The 9,649-nt window shown below is 43.3% G+C and overlaps 1 protein-coding gene across 1 annotated transcript; it reads left to right on the top strand.

Annotated features, from left to right (window-relative positions):
* Positions 1–722: 722 nt before the first annotated feature.
* LOC120025665 (torsin-4A-like) lies at positions 723–9,642 on the top strand. The gene is made up of 3 exons (XM_038970216.1): positions 723–928; positions 7,135–7,608; positions 7,700–9,642. The coding sequence occupies exons 2-3, from the start codon at positions 7,135–7,137 to the stop codon at positions 8,552–8,554; spliced, it is 1,329 nt and encodes a 442-aa protein (XP_038826144.1). The 5' UTR covers positions 723–928; the 3' UTR covers positions 8,555–9,642.
* Positions 9,643–9,649: the final 7 nt, after the last annotated feature.

Genomic DNA, 9,649 nt, shown 5'->3' with positions numbered 1-9,649 from the left:
ATGAAATGGATTTGGAGGGAACCTAATCGTGTGATGTTTTTGTTATGGTTTATTTACACATAAACAACTTACAATAGCAGAAAATAACTCAAGGGGAGAGCCCGTATTGTATTAAAGGTCGTCCTTGTTCACAACCATGACAACCGTTCATAAGAACAAGGTCACTGACTGACTCATGACTTGAACATGCAAAACGACACCGGGCGTAATATCCAGCTTCTTTCCATGGGCTCTCTGCTACCAACTATCTATGTCATATACTCCGTTATTGTTATGATTGGTTATTATATGAAAAGCTCTCCTTGAGCTCTTGGCTACCAATCATCACGTTCACATAGATCTTACGTTATGAAGGCCCTAATAGTTTTCCCACTGCTTGGGTGTCGGTCTCCTCTTCTCATATTTGCTGTGAGGCAAATTACATAAAATATGCAAACATTTATCCCACCACCCAGCAGAGGACCTCTAACAAAGTAAACAAATTAATTAAACAAAGTTATCCATGACTGCGGGCTGGGAGTAAAGGTCATTAGGTACATGACTAGGAGGAGAGTCACAATAGCCTGATTTTCACCCTCATCTCAACAACATGAATGGAAGAGCCGGAGGGGGGAGATAGTGGGTGGAAAGACAGAAAGAGGGAGAGAGAGAGAGCGAGTGAGTGAGAAAGAGAAGGTGAAAGAGAGAGAAAAAGATAAAAAGAGGAAGGAAGAGGAGGAGTCTGCAAAGGCCAGAAGTGTGAATTGGGAGGGTGAGATAGAGAGATAGGAGGAGTGGTATCGTAGTTGTAGTTGCTCTGAAACCAGCTCACTATCCAGTGATAGAGTTCCACAGAAGGAGGTTACTGTTCTCTCCCCACAAAACTCATGGAGCGAGCCTAGTGAAGAACTCAGTCTATAGGAGGCTTGCTATTACCTATTCGTTCAAGGTAAGCAGACTGGTTTTCCAGAATATCTCTTTCTGCATTCTATTCTCCTCATCTTCTCTCTCCTATTTCTCGCCTTCCTTGCTTACACGGGTTTCTGGGTGAGGTATTTGCAGCTGTGTCTCTAGGCCTCTGGCCAACTTCTCACACACACACACACACACACACACAATCACGGTTAGAAAAGCTTCCACGTAAAACACAGAACCAGAACTTGAAAATCTATGTGCAGCAATGGAAACAGGTTATGTGAAGTGAGATCTAGTGTGTTTTAAAATCATTCAAAAAACAAGCCACAAACTTCTGGTTTCTGCCTTACACAAGACAACCTATATGTTACACAAGACACAGAAGAACATTTATGCTGCTCTCTATTTCAGTGTGTGTGAGCTAGGAAGGAAATGTAGTCAGCAGAGAGCAGCGAGGGTCTGGGAGAGGGACAAAAAGCTTCTGGAATGCAGCCAGGGAAAGGCTCTAGAACAGGGCTCTCCAACGCTGTTCCTGGAGAGCTACCTCCTGTAGATTTTCACTCCAACCCTAATCTAGCACACCTGATTCTAATAATTAGCTCGTTGATAAACTGAATCAGGTTAGTTACAACTGGGGAGCGAACACCTACAGGAGGGCAGGTCTCCAGGAACAAGGTTGGAGAGCCCTGCCTGTAGAATGTGTGGAATGGAGACATCACCTCTCAGGCCACTCGCTACCTGTACATGTGAAGGCAACCTGGACTCAGGGGTAGACGTAACATATCAAAAGTAAATCTATCTCCCTCCATTTAGTATGATATGTTATGTTTTGTATGGTACGCAGCAAATTGGCCGGTGTTACCTAGTGTTGATTTTTCAGTGTAATATTTCTAGTGTTGATTCAGGTGTTAAATTAACTCTTTAAAATAACACTCATTGGTGTAAAACTACCCTAGTGTTGGTGTTAATAACCAGCGTTAAAGGTAAACCACGCCCACCATTATCATATTTCTCAGCATGCTCTATTGCAAATGTATTGTTTGTTTCAATATGTATGTTTTTGCATGAACATTAATTGATGAATTAATGTTATGCTACTCAAATACACATAACATAGATTTTTTTAAACTAATCCAATCTGTTACTTATTGCACCCGTTATTGAAACAGCTGTTTCAGTCTACAGTGGCTTGCGAAAGTATTCACCCTCCTTGGCATTTTTCCTATTTTGTTGCCTTACAACCTGGAATAAAAATAGATTTTTTGGGAGGGTTTGTATCATTTGATTTACACTACATGCCTACCACTTTGCAAAATATTTTGTATTGTGAAACAAACATGAAATAAAACAAAAAAAACAGAAAACTTGAGCATGCATATCTATTCACCCCCCCCCAAAGTCAATACTTTTGCAGCAATTACAGCTGCAAGTCTCTTGGGGTATGTCTCTATAATCTTGGCACATCTTGGCACAAACTGCTCCAGCTCCTTCAAATCAAAACTGCTCCAGCTCCTTCAAGCTGGATGGGTTCAGCTGGTGTACAGCAATCTTGAAGTCATACCACAGATTCTCAATTGGATTGAGGTCTGGGCTTTGACTAGGCCATTCCAAGACATTTAAATGTTTCCCCTTAAACCACTCAAGTGTTGCTTTAGCAGTATGCTTAGGGTCATTGTCCTGCTGGAAGGTGAACCTCCATCCCAGTCTCAAATTTCTGGAAGACTGAAACAGGTTTCCCTCAAGAATTTCCCTGTATGTAGCGCCATCCATCATTCCTTCAATTCTGACCAGTTTCCCAGTCCCAGTCCCCGATGAAAAGCATCCCCACAGCATGATGCTGCCACCACCATGCTTCACTGTGGGGATGGTGTTGCCGGGGTGATGAGAGGTGTTGGGTTTGCGCCAGACATAGCATTTTCCTTGATGGCCAAAAAGCTCAATTTAGTCTCATCTGACCAGAGTACCTTCTTCCATATGTTTGGGGAGTCTCCCACATGCCTTTTGGCGAATACCAAACGTGTTTGCTTATTTTTCTCTTTAAGCAATGGCTTTTTTTCTGTCCACTCTTCCGTAAAGCCCAGCTCTGTGGCGTTTATGGCTTCAAGTGGTGCTATGGACAGATACTCCAATCTCCGCTGTGGAGCTTTGCAGCTCCTTCAGGGTTATCTTTGGTCTCTTTGTTGCCTCTCTGATTAATACCCTCCTTGCCTGGTCCGTGAGTTTTGGTGGGCGGCCCTCTCTTGGCAGGTTTGTTGTGTTATTTCAATTTTTTAATAATGGATTTAATGGTGCTCTGTCGGATGTTCGAAGTTTCTGATATTTTTTTATACCCAACCCTGATCTGCACTTCTCCACAACTTTGTCCCTGACTTGTTTGGAGAGCTCCTTGGTCTTCATGGTGCCGCTTGCTTGGTGGTGCCCCTTGCTTAGTGGTGTTGCAGACTCTGGGGCCTTTCAGAACAGTCGTATATATACTGAGATCATGTGACAGATCATGCACACAGGTGGACTTTATTTAACTAACAAATAGCGTCATGGATGGTCACTACAATTCACTTGAAAGTCAAAAGAATGGTTTAATCTATTAATTTAACAGTGAAAGGTGTGGACTCCTATAGACACTGGACTAGTTTAAAGTTTGACACACTCTCAATGTTGAAAAAACACAGGAGAATTTGCTGTGTATGTATTAGTTTGTTGATGTCCATCATCCATTTCTTATATGTTACGAATTAAAATTCGAATGATATGTTATGAATTGCAATTTGTACAATATGTAACGAATTTGCAATACATACAGTTGAAGTCAGAAGTTTACATACACTTAGGTTGGAGTCATTAAAACTCGTTTTTAAACCACTCGACAAATTTCTTGTTAACAAACTATAGCTTTGGCAAGTCATTTAGGACATCTACTTTGTGCATGACACAAGTAATTTTTCCAACAATTGTTTACAGACAGATTATTTCACTTATAATTCACTGTATCACAATTCCAGTGGGTCAGAAGTTTACATACATTAAGTTGACTGTGCCTTTAAACAGCTTGGAAAATTCCAGAAAATGATGTCATGGCTTTAGAAGCTTCTGATGGGCTAATTGACATTATTTGAGTCAATTGGAGGTGTACCTATGGATGTATTTCAAGGCCTACCTTCAAACGCAGTGCCTCTTTGCTTGACATCATGGGAAAATCAAAAGAAATCAGCCAACACCTCAGAAAATAAATTGTAGACCTCCACAAGTCTGGTTCATCCTTGGGAGGAATTTACAAATGGCTGAAGGTACCACGTTCATCTGTACAAACAATAGTACGCAAGTATAAACACCATGGGACCACGCAGCCGTCATACCACTCAGGAAGGAGACGCATTCTGTCTCCTAGAGATGAACATACTTTGGTGCGAAAAGCGCAAATCAATCCCAGAACAACAGCAAAGGACCTTGTGAAGATGCTGAAGGAAACAGGTACAAAGATATATATCCACAGTAAAATGAGTCTTATATCGACATAACCTGAAACGCCGCTCAGCAAGGAAGAAGCCACTGCTCCAAAACCGCCATCAAAAGCCAGACAACGGTTTGCAACTGCACATGGGGACAAAGATCATACTTTTTGGAGAAATGTCCTCTGGTCTGATGAAACAAAAATGAAACAGGGGGAGGCTTGCAAGCCGAAGAACACCATCCCGACCGTGAAGCATGGGGGTGGCACTATCATTTTGTGGGGCTGCTTTGCTGCAGGAGGGACTGGTGCACTTCACAAAATAGATGGCATCATGAGGCAGGAAAATGACGTGGATATATTGAAGCAACATCTCAAGACATCAGTCAGGAAGTTAAAGCTTGGTCGCAAATAGGTCTTCCAAATGGACAATGACCCCAAGCATACTTCCAAAGTTGTGGCAAAATGGCTTAAGGACAACAAAGTCAAGGTATTGGAGTGGCCATCACAAAGCCCTGACCTCAGTCCTATAGAAAATTTGTGGGCAGAACTGAAAAAGCGTGTGTGAGCAAGGAGGCCTACAAACCTGACTCAGTTACACCAGCTATGTCAGGAGGAATGGGACAAAATTCTCCCAACGTATTGTGGGAAGCTTGTGGAAGGCTACCCAAAACATTTGACCCAAGTTAAACAATTTAAAGGCAATGCTACCAAATACTAATTGAGTGTATGCAAACTTCTGACCCACTGGAAATGTGATAACAGCTGAAATAAATCACTTTACTATTATTCTGACATTTCACATTCTTAAAATAAAGTGGTGATCCTAACTGACCTAAGATAGGGAATTTTTACTAGGATTAAATGTCAGGAATTGTGAAAAACTGAGTTTAAATGTATTTGGCTAAGGTGTATGTAAACAAGGTATTTCTGTATTTTCTTTTTAATACATTTGCTAAATATTCTAAAAACCTGTTTTTGCTTTGTAATTATGGGGTATTGTGTGTAGATGAGGATTTTTATTTATTTAATACATTTTAGAATAAAGCTGTAACGTAACGAAATGTGGAAAAAGTTAACAGGTCTGAATACTTTATGAATGCACTGAGAGTAAGCAAATTAGTTGAATTCATGACCTCATTCTCTCTCAAAATATGTTTTGTTCACATAACACACTTTTTGTATTTAAATTTTATTTTTACCCCCTTTTTGATATTGTCTCATTACTGCAACTCCCCAACGGGAGAGGCGAAGGTGGAGTCATGTGACCCACCTAACCGTGCCCCTTAACACCCGCCAGTTTAACCCGGAGCCAGCCGCACCAATCTGTCGGAGGAAATGCCTTTCAACTGGCGACCGGGGTCAGCCTACAGGCACCGGGCCAGCCACAAGGAGCTGCTGGGGCGCGATGAGCCAAGTAACCCCCCCCTGGCCAAACCCACCCATAACCTGGACGACGCTGGGCCAATTGTGCACCGTCCTTTGGGACTCCTGGCCACGGCCGGTTATGGCACAGCCAAGGAATGAAACGGGGCTATAGTAACGCCTCTAGCACTGCGATGCAGTGCCTCAGACCGCTGCGTCACTCAGGAGGCCATCATAACACACTTTAAACTAAAGTAAGTAATGATGTCTAACTGAGTGAACATCATTGTGCATTGTGTGATCCCCTGTGTGGAAAAACCTCTCTTTGGTGGAGAGTAGAGGTCACCTATTTCAGCTGGAACATCTGAAAAATATGTGAGGACCAAGTCCCTGTAATTAACTCCTTGTCATAATAGTTGTGTGTCTCTGTAAAACTACAACAACTTGTAATTATTAAATAAATGCATTATAATGATTTGAAATAACATACGTGTTATTACTATATTGTGGCAAAGAATGAACGTAATCAGCCACACAAGGTGCTACACAACCAGTAGTGGACTATAGGCCTCCAAGCACTTTCTCTCGAGACACACAGGCCAATATAGGATTGTAGAAATGTGTGTGTTTTGGGATGCTGAAAAAAGTATGTTCTGTTGGAGAACGTTCGAGTCTCTGATCTCCTTATCAGAAAGTGTTGGGGTGGGCTGAAATCTTGCCTCAGAACTCTTGCCTGAACTGCAAAATATGATCAATGGCTTCACTTCTATTCCCGTAACCTTTATCTGTCAATCAGCAGAAAAAAATGCTCTGAAACCTTCGTAGATGAATGTTAATGTACTGAGTCACATTACGTGAAATGAGTTCTCACATACTGCTACTTCTTAGGATCTGACCCTATATCTGACTAGAGGAAATGGCTGAGGATAGCACTACACACCAGGTTTGACTACAGTCACATGCGACTGTTTGCACATACATATATGGCCTGAAAGGATTACACAATATCCACGAGTTGCAATATCTCAACAAGGATATTTGTCAAATATATTGACACAATTACACACCCAGATCATTTTATCAGGTACTATCTGATACTGACATATGTGAGCATGTGTAATATTGGATATTTTTTACCAGTCTATTTGTTCAGTGACAGGCAAGTTAGTTTAGAAAGTTTAAGAAGTAATTCAGTTTCAGTGGCTAAGCTGTAACCCTCTGGGTTTTTCCATGTAACTTTACGACTATAGTAAATCTAACACCATAACCGATACATTAGCATATAGCATGTTAAATGCATCTACAAGTACATTCTTCAATAGTTGGCATTCCTTCTTGGCTAGGTATCTTTTCCGTCCTCTTAAAAAAAGAAAACGGATCATAATTCACTGTGACTGTAATTTAATGATTAAAGTCTCTCTCTCTCTCAGATGGGCGACCAAGATGTTTATGAAAGACTGTCGGAGTCCCAGACAGACGGAGAGATGGGCGAAGAGAAAGGAGAAAGCGAAGGAGAGAGTGAAAAGAGGGGGTCATGGACAGGTGCTGAGAGTTTCTACCAGTTCTCATCCTCTCTACGTGCTGTGGTTCGCATTAGACAGAAATACCAGACCATGAAGAAACGACGGCTGGAGTTAGCCGGGCTGGGTGGAGTAGGGCCAGTGGTAGGGGCTGGTCTCTTCACTGGGGCCCCTGTTCGCACCAGCCCCAAAATCTTCACCTTTGAGGGGTTGACCCCCTCCAGCGCCACCACGACCTTGTCCTTGCTCCTCCAAAAGAAGAAGAAGAAGAGGTCGCGGCGGGTCATGTTCCCCAGTGGAGGGGGGTGCAGGGCCCCCGTCGTAAAGGAACACAGCCGAGCAAAGAACTGCCTCTTCCTCCTCTGCACCATCCTCTTCCTCCAGGTAATGTGTATGTGTGTGAGGTTAATCTTCATCTTCCTCTTTGTGTACTTATGTCTCATTCTGTACTTTATCCCTCCCTCCCTCCATACAGGTGTATAATGCCATAGAAAACCTTGACGACCATGTCCTGAGGTATGACCTGGAGGGATTAGAGAAGACTCTATGTAGGGAGGTGTTTGGCCAGCAGGGGGCGATGGAGGCTCTGTTAGCCCAGCTAAGAGACTACCTCTCTACCTACGTCCACAATAAACCCCTGGTCCTCTCCTTACATGGGACCAGTGGCGTGGGGAAGAGCCACGTAGGGAGACTCCTGGCTGGGCACTTCCGCTCGGTGGTGGGGGAGCCCCTGGTTCTCCAGTACTTTGTGTTGCACCACTGCCCCCTGGAGGATGACGCCTGGCGATGCGCCCGAGCGCTGACGATCTTAGTGTCGGAGATGGTGCTGAGAGCAGAGGAGGAGGAGAAAATTCCAGTATTCATCTTTGACGAAGCAGAGCACCTTCACCCAGAGCTGCTTGATGCGTTGCGGGATCTGGTGCAATCAAAGCTCTCCAACGAATACCTTAACGCAGTCTACCTGTTCCTTAGCAACCAAGGACACAATCACATCACTAAGCACTTGCTGCACAACTCCTCCAGCGACTCCATGATGACCGTGTCTGAGTACCATGGCAACTTCGTCAAGGAGCTGACCCCGTTGTTGCGGAACACTCTGGAGATGCTCCACCCACTGTGGGCAGAAGCTGAACTCATACCGCTGACCCTGCTGGAGAAAGGTCACGTGACGGAGTGCTTCCTGGATGAGATGATGAGGGAGGGGTTCTACCCGGACCGTACCAACATTGAGAGGCTGGCGGGGGAGATAGAGTACTACCCCGTGGTATGGGGCCGGGTGTATGCCCGGACAGGCTGTAAACAGGTTGTGGCGAAGGTCAACCTGCTATGAGAGACCTACAGAGGGATGTTGAGATTACAGAAGACAGGGACAGAAAAAGACGTGTCTTGAGAAAAGATACTACTGGACAGTGTCAGTTCCAAGAACTGTTTTGGCCCGGTCTTTTGGAGCCTAAAGACCTTTGGTGTTTCTTGTGATCCATCAAGCAAACAAAGCCCACGTTACTAGCCAGAACCCACCATTGGGGAAAAAAACATTGTCGTATGTCTGAGAATGAGGAGTATCTCCACAATGAAGGCTGATCATGTCAGATAATCATCTTTTCTACATTCTGTAACTTAGCACCATCGTGAACGAGCCCCTTTGTTACTAGATGAATAAATAATTACCATTTAGGTATGAGATAGGATAGGTAGGGCTAATATCATAGCCTGCACATCTGGAGAGGAGTCAAAATCAGGAGTTGTGGTCATGGTGAAGCACCACTGCTCATTCTCCCATGATGCTGTTAGGCAAACTACTGACAGTAATACACAGACGCGCTCCCAATAGAGCCTTCAAACTCAACTCTGGACCTCGAAGCCAGTTCCACCTCATTTGTTCATTGTTCCCTTCTAATCAGGAACTGATTTAGACCTGAGACAACAGATGTGTGCAATTAGTTATCAGGGCTAAACAAAAAAACAGCAAGCTCCAGACCTCGTAGTGTACGAGTTGAATACCACTGCAATAGAGGAAGATATTAGTAATTGTACCAAATGACTCTGGTTGTGGCAATGATAACGACAGGGCCAAGAGCAGCACAGGAAAATGTGATGAAGTAGTTGTATTTTGTTAACATACTATATTGATTAAACTGTATCATGCTTTCTGAATTATTCATCTTTCTGGTTGACAGCGACCAAGGGGTTTGGGACATAATGCTTGTTCTGAAGCCCCCAGAAATCATTTTAAATAAAAAATACATATGCAAATTATTCCAACTGAACCACATACTGGAATAAGCAGGCTGGTATGGTACAATCTCAGAAACACTGTGCCTCTACACATCACATGGTTATCTATCATCTCAACTCCCTATCACTACTATTCTCACTAAAGTGTTAATGGACCACGAAAATATTCTCAAAATAACGTTGAGAAATA

This window comes from Salvelinus namaycush, chromosome 31 (assembly GCF_016432855.1).
Source record: "Salvelinus namaycush isolate Seneca chromosome 31, SaNama_1.0, whole genome shotgun sequence".
Taxonomy (NCBI): Eukaryota; Metazoa; Chordata; class Actinopteri; order Salmoniformes; family Salmonidae; genus Salvelinus; species Salvelinus namaycush.
Note: the sequence above shows the minus strand (reverse complement) of the source record. Positions and strands in the feature narration are given on the sequence as shown.

Bases quoted from the DNA above. Each gene is read 5' to 3' on its own strand.
- LOC120025665 (XM_038970216.1), top strand. From the start codon at position 7,135: ATGGGCGACCAAGATGTTTATGAAAGACTGTCGGAGTCCCAGACAGAC. The intron at 7,609-7,699 runs GTAATGTGTATG...CCCTCCATACAG, and splicing joins GCACCATCCTCTTCCTCCAG to GTGTATAATGCCATAGAAAA.